The sequence below is a fragment of the Arvicola amphibius genome, chromosome 6, assembly GCF_903992535.2.
Source record: "Arvicola amphibius chromosome 6, mArvAmp1.2, whole genome shotgun sequence".
Lineage (NCBI taxonomy): Eukaryota > Metazoa > Chordata > Mammalia > Rodentia > Cricetidae > Arvicola > Arvicola amphibius.
Window position 1 is genome coordinate 25,582,479 of NC_052052.2, and position 18,262 is coordinate 25,600,740.

Here is an 18,262-nt window from a genome sequence, read left to right on the forward strand (position 1 = left end):
TGGCTCTTACCCAACATATTTCTGCCTACCACAAAAGGATTGGAGACTAAAGGTGACTCAACACCTGTCATCAATATCCTGGCAGGTGGGTGGGAAAAGCAAGAAGGAAAGGAACAGGCTTTTGAAAACAGGAGTAATAGACACCGTCGGACTAGCAAACTGGTTACAAGTGCGTGAGAAAGGCACAGCTAATTTCATCTGCACTCCCTTGCCATTGACTTGGCTGAAACCTACAATTGCCTATGGGCACAAATCGCTGCTAGGGTCCAGTTAAAGACTTGCTGGCCAGAGTCAGGAACAACAAAACACCACTGAGATCCAAAGTGTTTGTTATCAAATCAAAGCGTGACAACCCAGAGCGAGAACACACACCCCCACAATACTTGACAAATGAAAAGCTCCCAGTAGTTCTGGCATTTAGGGCGTTACAAGAACACCAGAAATAAAAGCACTCTGTTGCAGCAGCTGTTCTGACAGAGCAGGGGGCAATGTTTACTTAATACTTCAGGTTGATGGGGAATGTATCATAGTTCAGTCTGTCAGCTACATACGTGGAACTCCTTTTATGTACACAGCGATAAGATATGTTTGAATAACGACAGAGCACGTCTATTCAGCGGGTGTGAGTAATCAAGAATAAAGCTTTAAGGGGGGGGGGAAGGTCTTACATATTTGAGAAAGTTACAGAACAGACTGCCATGAATAGCTTTGCTTATATTTGCAGACACTGTTTTCCAAATAGCTGAAAAAATGAACAGATTGTTCCAGGAGGTCGTCTTTCCAACTCGTTCCTGGTTTCCAGTCTGTTAATCACAAGAAAGCACAAGGAGAGTCGGCTGTGCTTCAACAGCGTCTATTGTCGATCGGCCACAACCACCAGGAGGTGAGAGCAGGCAGAGCACTCCTGAAACCCCGCCTGAGATTTTCTCCTTTGATTCCCTACACTTGGCTTTTGTGCTCACTGCGGCCACCGCAGGACCCTCTGTGGGGCATAAGTGTCAAAAATCCCACGGAGGCAGGTTTCGCCAATGTGCCCAACCCCGCCCCCTTTATCCTGTATCAACTTTTTTTTTTTTTTCCTTTTAATCTCGATGTCAAACACCAGAGACAGCAACTGAGGCGAGGCTACAGAGGTCGAGGGTGTCAAGACCGCAGCGCCTGGTCTGCCACTCTGTCAGGGAATGGAGGGAGCTGCCTGACCAGGCCTGAGCCCCAAAGCGGGGGTTCAGCTTGAGACTCTGATACCTGCAAGGCCAGAAGCTGCTGACTTGCCCTGGCCCGTTCAGGAGCGCCACCTCCGGGTACCAACGCCGGGCCAGCGTACCCCTAGGCATCGCCCATCCCGCCTCTGCCCCTCCCCTGAGCTCATGGTCCTCGGCCTGGCAGTCAGCCGCCCGGGCCACCTACCGGGGCTCAGGACCACATAGAGGGGTGCCGGCTCTCGGCGGCCTCCGCCTCCTCCCGGTCCATGGGCTCAGGGGCCCCAAACCTTCTCTCCCCTCACGCAGAGGAGGAGAAAGAGAAAGAAGAAAGTGCTGGCTCCCCACCCGGACAGCTCCCTCTTGCCTCAGCCTCCCTGGACAGCGACCGCGGCCGGAAACGCCGCCTCCTCCCACCTCCCAGGGCTCGACCCGGAAACACACTCCTCATGTTGATCCAGCCCTCCCGCCCCCACCCTCCGGAAGCTCAATTCCAGCCGCGAGCCCGGGATGGGAGGAGGGGCAGTGCTGAGGAGAGGACTACGCACAAGCGAGGACGTCCGGGCCCTCAGCCTTTCGCCTCGAGACGGGCTGCACCTTGCCTTCTTTGCACGAGCACCGAGCCCTCAGTCTCGGGCAGTGCCCACAAGTAAGATGGCCGCATTGGAGGCGCCCCCCTACTGCTTAGCGCCCTGCCGCGCTATTGGCCAGGGGGAGGAGTGAGGACAGCGCTGATTGGTCGAGAGCGATGCGGGGGTGGGGGTGGAGCTGTAGCTGTCTGGAGCCAAGAGTGGGCAACGCGGCGTGAGCAGCGGCCCCAGGCTCCCAGAGCATCGCGCCCGGAGAAAGACTTCGCCGCTCGGGGCCGCAGCCTGGTGAGCTCAGCCCCCTTCAAGCCCTCCCCTGCATCTCAGCCGGAGCCTCTCCGAGCTGGCGCTGATCGATGCCGAGGCTCCCCAGAGACCCTATCGCGACTCCATCGCGCCATATCGCGACATCCTCGTGCCCTATCGAGGCTCCATTTTGTCACAGCCCCTTTCAGTATTTATCTATCTATAATTTAAAAATTTGCTCTATCATATTTGGGGGCTGTCCCCCTTCATGTCGTGATTTCGCTGTGATCTCTCCGTGACATCACCGCGCCATCGTGAAGTGTGATCTCATCGCTGCTCTGTCGTTCGACTTCATCAATGTCGTGTTGTGACCTGGCTGCGGCGGGACAGGTGGTGACCGCCAGGATCCCTTCTCCCCTTCTCATCTCTCCATCACAGCAGCCCCGCTTCGATTATCCGGCTTTTGGAGTCTGTTATCCTGAGAGCTACCTGACCCCTCTCCTTCCTTCTGCAGCCAGTGCCGGTAGCGGGATGGGCAGGGAGAGTACAGGGAGCATAAAGGGTTAATGCTGCTGCTGCTGCTGCTGCTGCTGCTGCTGCTGCTGCTGCTGCTGCTCCAGCTCCAGCTCCTGCTTCTGCAGCCTCTGCCCGAGGGAGGGAAGAGAGAAGGCAGGGAGGCTGCGGGGGCGATTATGAGTCCTGGCTGGAGGGGTGGGTCCTCAGGGGATTCTTCAAAGCCCTTTCTGGAGAGCTTGCCTTCTCACTTCTGTTGAAGCCAATCTACTTTCTCTGAAGAAGGGAGGGGAAAGGAACCCTAGAATGTCCTTTTCTTCCTTGTCAGTGTGAATCCGGATAATCGAACTTCACCCGTGTATGTCTTCATCCCTCCCTGTCTGTCCTCACCACTCACTCCCCATGTGCCTCCTGGAGAGAGATAAAACCCGGTGTCTAGAGCCAGGCGCTGCTGAACAGTGGAGCCAGCTCCTTCCCACTTCTAGATGGTGGGGAGAGCTGTCCAGTTGAGCAGCAGTGTGCATGGTCCTCATTTCCCACTTTTCTGGAGGTGACCTTGGACCAGGGTCCCTTCATCCTAAAGAATTTGCAGGTCCAACCTCTTAAAGGGGCTCCCCCCCAAGGGAGGTCAGTCATGAGGAAGCCACCCTTTCAAATCCACCCTCCCCTCCCTCTGTGCTAATCCCTCCCTACATCCTCCACTTCCACCCCCGCCCCCGCCCCTCCTCTGCAGAGGGATGCTCAGTCCCTCTTGTGTTCACAGTTGGGCAAGGCGGGCATCATGGCCTCGGATTGTGAGCCAGCTCTGAACCAGGCAGAGAGCCGAAACCCCACCCTGGAGCGCTACCTGGGAGCCCTCCGTGAGGCCAAGAATGACAGCGAGCAGTTTGCAGCCCTGCTGCTAGTAAGGACCTGACTGATAATTGGAAGGTGGGAGGGCTGGACAGGAGGGCACCCAAAGAATGGGGTCAGCAAGTCTCCGGGGATATCTAAGTGGTGTTAGCAACCTGGAGACACCGAAAAGGCCCAAGAGCTCTCTACCTTTGTACTCTTCTCCCTTGGGAGGGAGGGGGGTGGAGGTGAATAAGGCTGTGGCACTGGGACCATGGAGGAGGCTGCCTGGATTTGCTTTCTGGGGCGTCCCAGAGCAGATGGGAGCTGACTCATAGGGTAACAGCAGCAGGTTGTAACTAGTGCAGAGTACTTGAGGGCTGGGGTGGCTTTTCTTGGACCTGGAAGAGTAGCAGGATTAGAAGTAACTAGTGACAGGTTCTAGAAGACGGCCAGAGTGGCCATAGGTGTGTGAAAAGTAAAGCAGTGGTGTGGGTCTGAGCCTGTTAGAGGAACCCAAGCTGGGGACAGCGGAGCAGGAGCTGCAGTGCTGGGGGGGGGGGGGGGTGAGTTGGTGTGTGGGGGGTGAAGGGAGGAGGGAGTGCAGCAGTTGCTTGTTTGCCATGGCAACAGGGAGAAGGCTCTGGAGTCAAGGGCTCACACTGCAGCAGAGGAGGTGTTTAGGTGAAACGTAAGGGGAAATGTTTTGACATGCGGAGCAGCGAGACACAGGAGCCATTTCCCGTGAGAAGGTGGCGGAAATGGATCAGAGACTTCTCTGGAGACAAGTAGTTAGGGGAGGACCCTGCATCCCTCGAGGATTGTAAACATGGGTTCTGAAGCCCCTTGCATCCCAGGTTGTGGGCATATGGATTAATGGACTTGACACCTGGTGACCATTTGCCCAAATGACTGGTTAAGGGGCCACTGGACCTCCTTCCATAAGATAATCATAGATGACAGGGATCCCAGCGCTCACACCTGTCTGGCTCCAGGGAGAAAGGAGGATCTGGATGAAATGACCCCAGGATGGATCCCATTGCATAACCCATTGCTGCTAGCCCTCAGTGCCCAGGGAACAGGGAAAGGACAATCTGTGCTGTGTGTCTTTTCATCCTGCTGATGGTGCATTACCTCCCACCCACCATAGGTGACCAAGGCAGTCAAAGCAGGTGACATTGATGCCAAAACTCGACGGCGGATCTTTGATGCCGTTGGCTTCACCTTTCCCAATCGGCTCCTGACTACTAAGGAGGCACCTGATGGCTGCCCTGACCACGTTCTCCGGGCCTTGGGTGTGGCCCTGCTGGCCTGTTTCTGCAGCGACCCTGAACTAGCCAGCCATCCCCAGGTCCTAAACAAGATCCCCATCCTTAGCACATTCCTTACAGCCCGGGGGGACCCTGACGATGCTGCCCGCCGTTCCATGATTGATGACACCTACCAGTGCCTGACAGCTGTTGCAGGCACACCCCGAGGGCCCCGGCACCTCATTGCTGGTGGCACAGTATCTGCCCTGTGCCAGGCATACCTGGGGCATGGCTATGGCTTTGACCAGGCTCTGGCACTCCTGGTGGGGCTGCTGGCTGCTGCAGAGACACAGTGCTGGAAGGAGGCGGAGCCCGACCTGCTGGCTGTGTTGCGAGGCCTCAGTGAGGATTTCCAAAGAGCTGAGGATGCCAGCAAGTTTGAGCTCTGCCAGCTGCTGCCCCTTTTTCTGCCCCCAACAACTGTGCCCCCTGAATGCCACCGGGATCTGCAGGCCGGGCTGGCACGCATCCTAGGAAGCAAGTTGAGCTCCTGGCAGCGCAACCCTGCACTGAAGCTGGCAGCCCGCCTGGCTCATGCCTGCGGCTCCGACTGGATCCCAGTGGGCAGCTCTGGGAGCAAGTTTCTGGCCCTCCTGGTGAATCTGGCATGCGTGGAGGTGAGGCTGGCTCTGGAGGAGACGGGCACAGAGGTGAAGGAGGATGTGGTAACCGCCTGCTATGCCCTCATGGAGTTGGGCATTCAGGAGTGTACCCGCTGTGAGCAGTCCCTGCTGAAGGAACCTCAGAAAGTGCAGCTTGTGAGCATTATGAAGGAGGCCATTGGAGCTGTCATTCACTACCTGTTGCAGGTAAGGGGCCACGGGCCTACAGAGGAGCTAGGAGTGTAATGGGGAGATGGCATGCCTCCGAGTACACGCTGGCTGATTCTATAGCAGGCACTCTAGGAGTAGTGTGTGGCCGAGCCTCCTTCCCTCTCCCTCCCTGCCGTGGGCCTCCACACAAGCACCATACCACACACCATATGTGCGCTCTGATCACAGCACACACAACACAGTAACCTCCCACTCACATATACTCCCGGTTCACACACTCTACACATCAAAATCGAAGCAGTCTCTTCTGCTCACGCTACACCATTGTCTTACATATCAGCATGCCTACATATTTATGTGTCTTACATGTAAACTTGTGGAATGCAGGAGAAAGGTGCGGGGGTGGGGGGCAGGGAATGGCATGGTTCCCGCCTCTGTAGAGTTTCTGCTAAATCTCTTTCCCCCACCATCCTGTCCACTCTGTATTTGAGAGGCCGCCTCTTCTGCTCCGTTAGGGTTGAGACGTGAATGGTCTCTTCAGCTTCTGGACTCACCAGCCTTCTACGTAGTAACTTATGCTACTCTCTGTTTGGTCTCCTTTTCCGATTTAACCCAAATAGGAGTGACTCCTCACTACTTAATGGAAGTCTCTCCCCCAGCCCCTTAATTCAGAGCCTCTCTAAAGGACTACCATTTAACTGTGGACCCCCGAGTTTCCCCTGGTCCCCTTGTTACCTTAGTAAGAGGTAGAGCATTAGGGGTGTGTGACCTGGGTCTCAGCATCAGGCATGTTGTCTGAGACCAACTTGACTGAGTTGTCTACACTGGGGTCCTGCTAGGTGACTAGCCCCTGTGGGTGAGCCCCTCCCGTGTGCTGGGTTTCAGGTAGAAGTAGGCTTGGTGCCCTTCTTGGGAGTGGGCAGGGAGGTTTGTTTTGTTCAGAATTTTTTGTTCGTTGGTTTGATTTTGGTTTTTGGTTTTTCTGTATAGCCCTGGCTATTCTGGAACTCATTCTGTAGAACAGACTGACCTTGTACTCATAGAAATCCACTTGCCTCTGCTTCCCGAGTGCTGGGATTAAAAGTGTACATCGCCACCACCTGTTTTTTTTTTTTTTTTTCCTTTTTTTTTTTTTTTTTTTTTTTTTTGGTTTTTCGAGACAGGGTTTCTCTGCAGCTTTTTTAGAGCCTGTCCTGGAACTAGCTCTTGTAGACCAGGCTGGCCTCGAACTCACAGAGATCCGCCTGCCTCTGCCTCCCGAGTGCTGGGATTAAAGGTGTGCGCCACCACCGCCCGGCCTGGCTTTTTTTTTTTTTTTTTTTTTTTAAGTTACATTTATTTATCTGTTTCTTAGATGGGGTGAAGGGGCAGTGCGTGCATGCCACAGCACACATGTGGAGGCTGGAAGACAAGTCAGTTCTCTCCTTTTACCATGTGATTCCTGGGACTCACACTGAGGTTGTAAAGTACCTTTGCCCACTGAGCCGTCTCGGTGCCCATCTTTGATGGGCGTGCAGGCCAGGATTCCCCTCTAGTGTCCTTGGCAGGCTGGGGGAGCAGAGGGCAATTTCTACTTCTACTTCATTTCATTCGGGTCTTTGACAACAGGTGGGGCCAGAGAAACAGAAAGAGCCTTTCGTGTTTGCCTCCGTGCGGATCCTGGGTGCCTGGCTGGCTGAGGAGACCTCATCCCTGCGTAAGGAGGTGTGCCAACTGCTGCCCTTCCTTGTCCGCTATGCCAAGACCCTCTACGAGGAGGCTGAGGAGGCCAATGACATTTCGCAGCAGGTGGCTAACTTGGCCATCTCCCCCACTACCCCAGGGCCCTCCTGGCCAGGGGATGCTCTCCGGTGAGTTTGTAGTTGTGGCTTGTCCAGTCAGACCATTCCAAAGAAAAGGATTTCAGGCATGGTGACACATGCCTGTAATCTCAGCATTTAGGAGGCTGAGGCAGGAATATCTGAGATTTCAAGGCCTAGTTGAGCTGCATAGAAAGTGCTAGTCCCTGAGCAAAACCCTGTTCCAAAAAAGAGGAAAAAAAAATAGATAGATGAAAGAGACAAGGATCACATAGGGACACCCTGTTTCCCCTAAACTGGGCTCCCTGACAGGTCACAAGCATTCCCTTAGGATTGTTTCTTAGTTCTGACTCTTCCATTTCTGGGCTTCTTTTCACAGAACTCCTGAGCTATAATGTGCCACTTGCCAATCCCAGATTTCTTTTTTTTTTTTTTTTAATAATAAAAACAAAACAGCCGGGCGGTGGTGGCGCACGCCTTTAATCCCAGCACTTGGGAGGCAGAGGCAGGCGGATCTCTGTGAGTTCGAGGCCATCCTGGTCTACAAGAGCTAGTTCCAGGACAGGCTCTAAAAAAGCTGCAGAGAAACCCTGTCTCGAAAAAAAAAAAAAAAAAAAAAAAAAAAAAAGAAAAAAAGAAATAAAAACAAAACAACAACAAAACAAACAAACAAAAAACAAAACCAGGGTCTCTTCATGTAGCCCTGGCTGTCCTGGAACTCACAGAAATCTACCTGCCTCTGCCTCCCAAGTGCTGGGATTTAAAGGCATGCTCCACCACCACCCGCCCAGCTGATCTCCAGATTTTTGTTAGAAACAGAATTTAGGTTTTCTGAGCACCTGCTACAGAGCCAGGTGTTCTGCTGTATACTCTCAAGAACAATTTCATTTGGTCCACATAGCAAATCTGACACAAATCTTTGCCACCTTTTTAAAATAAAAATGGCCATGGTTGGTGGCTCTCACCTTTAATGCCAGCACTCGGGAGGATGATGGAAATGAGCTTCAGAGGATGAGAAGCACAGAGGCCATAATCATGCCCTGTGGCAGAGCCCCGTGAGCTCCGGCCCGCGTTACTGCCATCTGAGCTTTCTCTGAAGCGTGTGAAAGTGTGTCCCCTAGCTTCCTTATCTCTCCCAATCTCCTTCATTTGTCTCCGCGTGCCCAGGCTCCTCCTGCCCGGTTGGTGCCACCTGACGGTTGAAGACGGGCCCCGGGAGATCCTGATCAAGGAAGGGGCCCCCTCGCTTCTGTGCAAGTACTTCCTGCAGCAGTGGGAACTCACGTCCCCTGGCCACGATACCTCGGTGCTGCCGGACAGTGTGGAGATCGGCCTGCAGACCTGTTGTCACATCTTCCTCAACCTGGTGGTCACCGCGCCAGGCCTGATCAAGTGAGGGGCTCGGGAGAGGCTGGGAGGCTGAGAGGTCAAGGAAGCCAGAGGGGACTGCCCAGTCACCCCATTCTCAACCTTCTGCTTAGTTTCCCGGTAGCTGTAGGTCTCTCTTCGTTAGTATAAGTGGGTTTCGGAATAGACCGAGCCAGTGCCACCCGAGGATCCAGAACCCCAGATCTCTCAGGGCATGCCTGTCTGCTCCAGCCATCGCTCAGTGCAGCTAGTTGGCATCTGACCAACCCAGATGGCAGGATTGCAAGTCGAAAAGTTAACGCTTCACTCTGCCGCATGAAGGCCTGGCAAGCTCTGGCCCAGTGAAGCTAGACACCTCAGGTGCCAGGTTTTCCGAAGGGCTGGACAGGGCTGGCTAACCTTCCGCCTGCCCCTCTCTCCACTCCTTTTCTCCCCAGGCGCGATGCCTGCTTCACATCTCTTATGAACACCCTGATGACGTCGCTGCCCTCGCTAGTGCAGCAACAAGGGAGACTGCTTCTGGCTGCCAATGTGGCCACCTTGGGCCTCCTGATGGCCCGGCTTCTTAGCACCTCTCCAGGTAAGCCTTGGGAACAGAACATGTGAGTGGACTCGCTGTGTTCCGAACCTAAGCCCTCACTTTCAGAACACAGTTTAGCAGAATTTTCCCATTCAGAGGCAGTTTCTACAGTATCTCCCCATCCTCCATGCCACCCTTCCCAAAATGATAATAGTCTCTTCCTTTTAAAGACTTTTAAGGCAAGGCCTGGTGGGTGTTTGGTACAAACCTGTTCAGAGGCACAAGCATAGGCACCTGGAATCCGTGGCAGCCTGGGAACTCTGAATCCCGGGTCTTCAAGGTGGAGCTGCCCCCACCCAGGCCCTGACTCACAGACCCGGTTTGCTGCATTGAGATTTTTACCACTTAGCACCCCACCCTACTCAGTGATACGCATCGCCACTACCCTCTGCACAGCTTCTTCCTGCCCTACCTACCCCTGACTGTGTGCAGGGGGAAGGGCGTCCCCTCCAGCCCCTGACAGCCCTCAGTGTCTCCCACTTTGACCGTGGGTGTCTGCTTGGGTCCCTCTGTCCCCGCCTGTTCCCTGTGCCCCATCTGTCAGGTTGGAGGAACAGAGCAGATGCCTGGGAACAGGGTGTAATGTGCCCATACCCTCAGCTGCCTGTTTTCTGTGTGGGGATCCCAGCAGGGTGCCCTGCCGTGGAAGGGGGAACATATCTCTGAACCCCTTGCATTTAGCCCCTAACTATGGATCCAATGCTGGCTTACCCACAAATGCTACTACATTAGTTGAACATCTTCCTGGAGATCTGAAGAGGGGGCTTCTGAACCCCTGAATGGCCGGTGGGCCAGAGCTGGGTCACTGCGCACAATCCCCTTTGGCGCCCTCTTCTGGTCAGATGTCAAATTAGTTCCTTCTCAGCTTGGTGACGAGCTCTTGGCCACCAGCTGCTTTGGGTCTCTGCTGTGGAAACCCCAAGGGAGATTCTTTCTAACACCTGACATGAGGCTTACTCCTCCCTCTGTGCCTTTAGAAGTCTTGGTGATGAGTGTACCTAGATTTAATTCTCACAACCAATTGCTAAGATTAGTATGCTACTGACCCCACCTTAAAATGAAGAGACTGAGGCCCAGAAAAATTTAAACAGCCAGTGTCACACTCTAAGTGTCAAAGGTAGGCTTTGAACCTGGGCAGTGTGAGTCCAGGTGATGCTTCTGTTCTCTGAGCATGTCCATGTGGGAGGGAGTGGGAGGCACTGGCCCCGTGCCTGTCTGGGTCATGCCGCTGCTCTCTCCGTTCTTTCAGCTCTCCAGGGAACGCCAGCGTCGCGAGGTTTCTTCGCAGCTGCCATCCTCTTTCTGTCACAGTCCCATGTGGCACGGGCCACCCCTGGCTCTGACCAGGCGGTGCTGGCCCTGTCCCCTGACTATGAGGGCATCTGGGCTGACTTGCAAGAGCTCTGGTTCCTGGGCATGCAGGCGTTCACGGGTTGCGTGCCACTGCTGCCCTGGCTGGCTCCTGCCGCCCTGCGCTCCCGCTGGCCGCAGGAATTGCTACAGCTGCTAGGTAGTGTCAGCCCCAACTCCGTCAAGCCTGAGATGGTGGCTGCCTACCAGGGTGTGCTGGTAGAATTGGCGCGGGCCAACCGGCTGTGCCGGGAGGCCATGAGGCTGCAAGCAGGTGAAGAAACAGCCAGCCATTACCGCATGGCTGCCTTGGAGCAGTGCCTGTCAGAGCCCTGAGGGGCATCCAGTAGGGATAGACCCAGGGGCGGGCAGCGAGGGAAGGAGGGAAGAGGCATCTTCCCTGAAGCCCCCAAACTGGACCCCTTCTTCAGACTTCCCCTACAAACATCCCAGCTTTCTGGCTTTTCCGAGGGCTAGGGCACGATGCCCACCTCTCAAGTATAAGGAACTGCATCCTGCCCCCAGTCCCCCTGGGGCAGGGATTGGCTTGGAACAGAGGTTGCCCCGCCAGGCCGGGGAAGGTTGGAGCAGCCCCCAGAAAGAGGGCAACTAAGTGTCATTATACCCAATGTCTGGCTCCCTGACAGGAGGGAGGTTCCAGGGTAGGAGCGGGCTGGCAGGCGCTGACTGCCTCAGCCTGTGTGCCCTGCCGGCCAGGGCGTGGCCTCCCCAAGGCTGTGGTGCCCCTTCTGGCTCCCCAAGGTCCGCGCCCTTTAAAGTGGCCATTTGGTTCTTGCCTTTGGTCCTCTTGGACAGAGAGCAGGCTCAGGCCATTAACATCACAGTTCTTCCTTTCAACTTCAGTGACCCAGGGTCCGAGTTGCCCCCTGCCCTTCCAGGGCAGTTTGGAGCAGGCAGACCAGTGGGGGGGTGGGGAACTTCCTTCCACCTGTGCTTCCTTGAGGGGACCCAAGAGCCCTTGGTCCCGTGTCTCTTGAGCTTTTGTGTCATATTGCAGCAGGGTGAAGATGGGGGTTGGGGGTTATTTATTTTGCTTGTCCTTATCCCTGCTTGGACACCTAAGCATCAGATCCCTGTGCCCCTGGTGCCATCTGGCCTGGCTGGAGCCAGGCACAGGAGGTTACACCGCCCTAGAATCCGCATGTTTTCCCGGTGATTGCACTCCACTGCCACCGTGGTGCCTGGCTTCAGCTCCTCTACCCTGATCCCTGCTTAGACTCCTCTCTGCAGGGAGACGCGACTGGCGGCTCCAGCAGGAACTATCTTTCTGAACCCTTGGAGACCCGCATACACCCAACCCCTTGCTTCCCTCTTCCCCCCAGTGCGTTCTGTGATCGCCAAGTTCAAAGCTGTGCACATGTGGACACTCAATAAATGTTCATTGGTGATGAGAAGCCTCCTTTCTGGTCTGCCCTGCACCTACTCTGTGCCCTTCAGACTTAAGATGCTCACCGCCACCTGCTGAGGGTGTGTCCTGAATACTTAGTAGATGTTCTCATTCATCTCCCCAGAAAGCACCATAGCTCTGGTTTTACATGCAAGGAAATCTTAGACACACTCTGCCCTCGTCCAACAGGTTCATAAACACAGATGTTGATGTGGCCGGGCCCAGAAGCCCCTTCTCTTTGCAGCAGCTTAGTTCCAGGGTCATTGCCATATCCCCCAATTAAAAAAATGTGTTATTAGGGTATGTGGTTGGGGTGGCATGCCTGTCCCATAGCACTCATGGGGGTCAAAGGACCTTGAAGTTTGTTCTCTCCACCTTTGTGTGGGTTCTGGGGACAGATGTCGAGTCGCCAAGCTTCTGTGGCTTGTACCTTTACCCACAGAACCATCTCACAGGCTGTGTTCCAACTTCTAAAGAAATCAGAAATCCTAATTTTTATTTGGAGTCCAACTCAAACTTTATTTTCAATTAAGTCACTGTTGGCCTAACAAAACACGGAAGCCAAATGTGACTTTCAGGCTATCAGCTGTTGACCTGTGCTCCCTGCCCAGTCAGAAGAGAAAGGGCCGGAGGGAAGCCTGGTACCCTTTGCCGGTCCCACCCGGAGCCAGAGCTGTCGGGTTGGAGCCGGAGAGCCCCAGGTCTGTCCTGTATGCAGGCTCCATCTAGGCTCCCAAGCCTAAACGCATACACTCAGTACATCCTGTTGCTTATCTGTGGTTGGCTGTGCAAAGCAAGAATATCCATTGGAAAACTGGATTCTCAGGTAAATAGAAGACAAACTAACCTGTGCACAAATGGCTTAATATCCAGAAGACAGGTAATGTAACATAAATGTATACACAACGACGTCTACGGAGGTCAAAACAAAATGTGCCTGGAATCCCAAGCTTCCCCAGTCTCCATCGAACAAGTCCCAGAAAACAGAATACTGGCACTGTAGACCAGGCTGGCCTTGAACACAGAGATCTGCCTACCTCTGCCTCCAGAGTGCTGGGTTTAAAGGTGTGCACCACCACCGTCAGGTGATACCCAGCAATTTAAATATGAAATCATGCTGAGGGAGGGGCTAGATTGCAGATTTTGGAACAGATTAAACGGGATCCAGTTTGTATTTTAGAAAGATGGCTGGCTGCAAATGGAGCTGCTGGAGTTGGCTGGATGTGGTTGGCGTACATCTAACCCCAGCAGTCTGGATGCTGGAAGCCACTTGGGCAAGTGCAGGTGGAGGGGGCGGGGAAGGGAGCAAAGATGAGGAAGCACGGAGGCAGGGGGAGCATGACAGGAGGTATTAAATCTGAACTAAGTAATAATGAGAATGGTGTAGATAAGACTTAGGAAATAGGACGTAGAAATTGTAAGTGAAGAGGACCAAGGAACAGGAAACGGAAGATTCTTGACTCTGACCACTGTGTGACCTGTGGGACCATTCTGTCACGGGAAACACTGGTAGAGGAACAGACTTGTGAAGGAAGCTGTTCTGGAAATGGTTTGTGTTGTTCATGGAACATCCAAACAGTAGTTACCTCCCCTGGCACAGAAAGAAGTCTGAGGGGGTAACGGATTTGAGAGCTGACAGTAGCATAGAGGTTCTTTAGACTCATGGGAATGACCGATTGGGAAAACGAAAAGGAAGGGTTGCAAAGCAAGTGATTACTGCCCACGATCCTTGTCGTCAGGTTCCCCTCCTGCATGCCAAATCCAGCAAATCTTGAAAACACAAGCCAGAGTGAGTTCTGTCCTCCATGAGGCATGGTGAGAGGGTTCTGGGCTCCGGGGTAGTCAGGGGGCTAGGCTGAAACTTGCAGAGCAGCGTTGGCTCCTGGTGCTGCCGCTGAGAGGGGGCGGGTCAGTGCCGAGCTGCAGTGGTAAGCTCCAACCACCAGATGGAGCCTCGGTATCTTGTGCCAGATTTCACATCCCAGCAAACACTCCCAGACTGACCCATTAGGAGGAGGAACGTAGCTCTGTCATCAACGGAGGCCAAGACGTTTTCTTTATTAAAAAAAAAAAGAGGAGAAGCCAGGCGATGGTGGCATATGTCTTTAATCCCAGCACTCGAAGGGGGGATAGGCAAATCTCTGTGAGTTCTAAGACAGCCAGGGATACACAGTGAAACCCTGTCTAAAGGAGAGAGAGACAGAGACAGACACACAGAGAGAGAGACAGAGAGAGACAGAGATGGAGAGAGACAGACAAAGAGACAGAGAGAGACAGACAGAGAGAGACAGAGACGGGGAGAGAGAGAGAGAGAGAGAGAGAGAGAGAGAGAGAGAGAGAGAGAGAGAGAGAGAGAGGAGCCTTGGAAAAGAAATAAGTATGTCAAATGAGAGTTTGTGTATATTTGAGTATGCATACTATGTGCAAATTATTAATAAATATCCTGTGTACATGTCTTATAAATGTGTCTGTGCCTGTTGTGTCCCCCTGTTTTCCAGAGGTATCTGAGTATGTATCTCTGTGTACCCCAAGCCTCCATCCCTATATCTCAAAAAAACAGTCCATTAAGAAACTGTCACCTGTACGCTTCAGAAAGTGTAGAACCCTTGTCCTTGAAGCAGAAGGCGCCTGATCTGAAACCCTGGCGGTGCACAGCTCTTCTGATCTCCGAAGAAGCAGAAGCAGATTGTAGAGCGTGCCTCTCCCCAGAAAAACTAAGCAAAATCATCACTTGTCACATGAGCTCCTATGGGTAGCTTCCCTGGGTCATTCATGTTCGGGGAGGGGGAGCCCTTCCAAAGAATCCCTTAATAGACCAGGGAACTTCTATTAATTTACTTATTTATTTAATAGACATTTGTTGGTTGCCTGACATGTACCAAGGAACGTACTAGATACACTTTTCACTTCTTTAAACTTTTTTTTCCTGTTGGTTTTCTGAGACAAGGTTTCTCTGTGTAGCTTTGGAGCCTGTCCTGGAACTCACTCTGTAGGCCAGACTGGCCTCAAATCCACAGCGATCCACCTGCCTCTGCCTCCCATGTGCTGGGACTAAAGGTGTGCACCACCATCGCCCAGCTTAGACTTCTTTTCTTAAAGATTTATTTATTATTTTGTGTGGGTGGGTGTTTTGTCAGCATGTATGTCTGTGCATCACATGGGTGCAGTACCTGTGGAGGCCAGAAGAGGGTGTCAGCTCACCCAGAATTGGAGTTACAGATGTTTTGTTCCTGCCATGTGGGTGCTGGGAATGGAACTTGGCTTTTCTGGAAAAGCAATCAGTGCTCTTAGCCTCTGAGCCATCTCTCCAGCCCCTCATTTAGACTTCTTGGACATGACTCACAGAGCAGGAAAGGAAAAGTAATCGCAAGTCCTAGAGGGCCAGCTAGCTAGTGTGTTTAGTTCCTGGAGCCGGAACCGCATAGATCCCAGAAGCCTTTTCAGTAGGGGAGGGGCATGGTCCAGGGCATAAAGTCACTCAACAGAGTTGGAAATGAATCACAAGAGTGAGGAACTCAGGTCACCTGTTTGAGGTTTGTTGCCAGGGCCTACTCAGGGCAACCTAGGTCATGTTAGGTGGTTTTTTCTGTTTGTTTTTGTTTGTTCAAGACAGGGTTTCTCAGTGTAGTCCTGGCTGTTCTAGAACTCACTCTGTAGATCAGGATGGCCTTGAACTCATAGAGATCCACCTGCCTCGGTCTTTCTTCGAGTGCTGGGATTAAAGCCGTGTGCTACCACTGCCCGTCCACTTTAGGGATTATTAAAATAGATTGCTGGAGTTTACTGCAGAGTTGCTGATTCAGTGGTAACTGGCATTTCTAACAAGTCCCCAAACACAAGTCATTGGTGTTGATGAACAAGATACCATATTTTGAGCCTTATGTTTATGAAGAAAATAGTAAGAAAACTTAAGGTGATGAGAAAGGGGTGCCATGTGCTTTTTGAGATACCAGCTCAATGTCTTTCATGGTGAGCATTTATGGATTATAAGTAGAAACACTCAGGCTTTGGTGTAGTGTTTCATGCCTATAATCCCAGGACTTGCAGAAAGGTCATGAGTTCTAGGCTAGCCTGAGCTACATAGTGACACACTGTTTCATAGGCAAAAGTAAAACAAAAACAAAAACAAACAAAGAAAAAGCCTCAAGAAAACTGGCAAGTTTTTTTTTTTTTGGTTTTTTTTTTTTTTTTTTTTTGGTTTTTCGAGACAGGGTTTCTCTGGAGCTTTAGAGTCTGTCCTGGAGCTAGCTCTTGTAGACCAGGCTGGTCTCAAACTCACAGAGATCCGCCTGCCTCTGCCTCCCGAGTGCTGGGATTAAAGGCATGCGCCACCACCGCCCGGCTCAAAACTGGCAAGTTTTAAAGTTGAAGAATGTGGCTGCAGAATCCAGGAGGACAAGCGGGTGAGCCTGAGATGGTGGAAGAGATGTATGTTCAGCTTCAACTTGGAAACATGGTTAACTGCAGCCTTCCTGATGCTGTGACCCTTTAATACGGTTGGTTCCTCATGCTGTGGTGATCCCCTACCATAGAATTATGTTTGTTGCTACTTTGTAACTGTAATTTTGCTACTGTTATGAGTCATAATGTAAACATCTGTTTTCAGATGGTTTTAAGAGACCCCTATTAAAGGGTTCAGCCCCCCCCAAAAGGGTCAAGACCTACAGATTGAGAACCACTGTCCTAAGGGATCATTCTATTGGCACCTGCATGTATGGTTTTGGATTTCTAATCAAATTGACAGACTGTGGAGGACACATGTGGGGTTAACAGAGAGGTAAAAAGGTCATTAGACTTGGGAGGGGGTGAATTTGCTTTTGAAGAATGTAGACAGAGGGCTGATGTGATGGTTCAACAGGTAAAGGCACGTGATACCAAGCCTGATGACCTAAGTTCAATTCCCAGAACCCACATGATAAAAAGAGAGAACCAAGCCCTTCAAGTTGTCCTCTGACCTCCACATATATACATGTGCACGCGTGTGCACATGCACATTTAAAATTAAATTTTGTGTGCACACATACAAAATTTAAAAATAATAAAGACAAGAAAAGACAGAAGCTGCTCTGAACATGTACAACTGACAAAGAGTAGGAATGATTGCCGGCACTCAGGAGGCAGAGGCAAGGGGATCTCTGTGAATTTGAGGCTAGCCTGATCTACAGAGCGAGTTCTAGGACAGCAACCAGAGCTATGCAGAGAAACTTTATTTAAAAGAAAACAAACAAAAGAGAAGAAGAAAAAGAATGATGAGAGGAGGTGAAGATGAAAGGGGAAATAGAGTTAAGAGGAGGAGGTGGCAAGAAAGAGTGAGAGAAGCCAGAGACAGCCAGCCCATCCCAAACCTGTTGGAAGAGCAGAAGGCTTCCTCAGGCTGGGGCCAGGCATCATCCTCATGGTTTCTGGGCTTTTCCCACAGAAGTCCACCAACTTGTGAGCTATGCACTGACATCTATCTCAGAGACTAATTTCAGATGTCTCGTGAGTGAGGTAGAGAGTAGAGGACGGAGGAAGTTGCCGTAGACTCACAGACGTGAATAACACATATGCAAGCTCACAACAGACCTTAGCTCTGTCCTGAGGAGGAAGGCTGCACAGCTGCCCTGTCTGCCCCGTCTGCCCTCCTAGCTTCTGGCCTCTGGGAAGCTCTTGGTTGCTAGCAAGGCTTCATCCTTTCCTCACTGCTCCCCACCCCTCCCCCTGCCAGGCTGAAAGAAACTCAGTCTGAGCTCTGTACTAGCCAGGTGCATTCTGGGATACTCACCTAGAACACACATCAGGTCGGTCAATGATCTAACCTCTCAATGGCCTGACATCTTTTCCTTCTCTAGAAAGAAACATAAGAAAACAACAGCTCCTCTCCACCCTCCCTTCCTTCTTGTTGCAGCTGCAGAAACAGTTTGGAGAAGAAGCCAGACTTGCCCAGAATTACACAGCCACTCAAGAGCGAGACTAAACTGTAAAGCCCTGGATCCGAGACAGAAAAGAATAATGATCCTGAGCCGGGAAGGAGGCTGGAGAAGGGCCACCTCAGCATCGCACTGGGCTAGGTGTTTGACCTTAGCCAGTAAGTCATCTGGCCTCTCTGTGCCTTGCCCTCACCTGAAAATGAGGATAACAAGGGACTTGGTGTGGTAGGTAACTCAGTATTCACGTTGTGTGGTGATTGTGCACGTGATCATTTCTATTCCCCCGCCCCTTTTTTGACCTAAAAAAAAAAATTCCTTCTGCTTTTTAAAATTCTCATTGTCCTTAGCGTTTCTCCTGCTTGCCTTTCTTTAATCTCCACCTTTGCTTC

At 52.1% G+C, this 18,262-nt stretch overlaps 2 protein-coding genes across 4 annotated transcripts in view; one reads left to right on the top strand and one right to left on the bottom strand.

Moving 5' to 3' along the window:
• Positions 1-1,368, bottom strand: part of Kiaa0319l (KIAA0319 like) — a 106,746-nt gene extending 105,378 nt beyond the window's left edge. The window contains exon 1 of the mRNA XM_042055227.1: positions 1,246-1,368. Coding sequence (XP_041911161.1) covers positions 1,246-1,334 — 89 coding nt within the window. The 5' untranslated portion in view covers positions 1,335-1,368. The remainder of the gene's footprint in view (positions 1-1,245) is intronic.
• A 306-nt stretch (positions 1,369-1,674) lies between these two features.
• Positions 1,675-11,965, top strand: Ncdn (neurochondrin). 3 transcript variants are annotated; one of them, XM_038332821.2, is made up of 8 exons: positions 1,925-2,074; positions 2,353-2,422; positions 3,309-3,449; positions 4,527-5,495; positions 7,068-7,309; positions 8,426-8,650; positions 9,064-9,206; positions 10,456-11,965. In XM_038332821.2, exons 2-8 carry the CDS (start codon positions 2,390-2,392, stop codon positions 10,890-10,892), a joined length of 2,190 nt encoding a protein of 729 aa, XP_038188749.1. In that variant the 5' UTR covers positions 1,925-2,074; positions 2,353-2,389; the 3' UTR covers positions 10,893-11,965. The 3 variants fall into 3 exon arrangements, with proteins under 3 accessions (XP_038188752.1, XP_038188749.1, XP_038188751.1); XM_038332824.2 differs by lacking the exons at positions 1,925-2,074; positions 2,353-2,422 and adding an exon at positions 1,675-1,848; XM_038332823.2 differs by lacking the exon at positions 2,353-2,422.
• Positions 11,966-18,262: the final 6,297 nt, after the last annotated feature.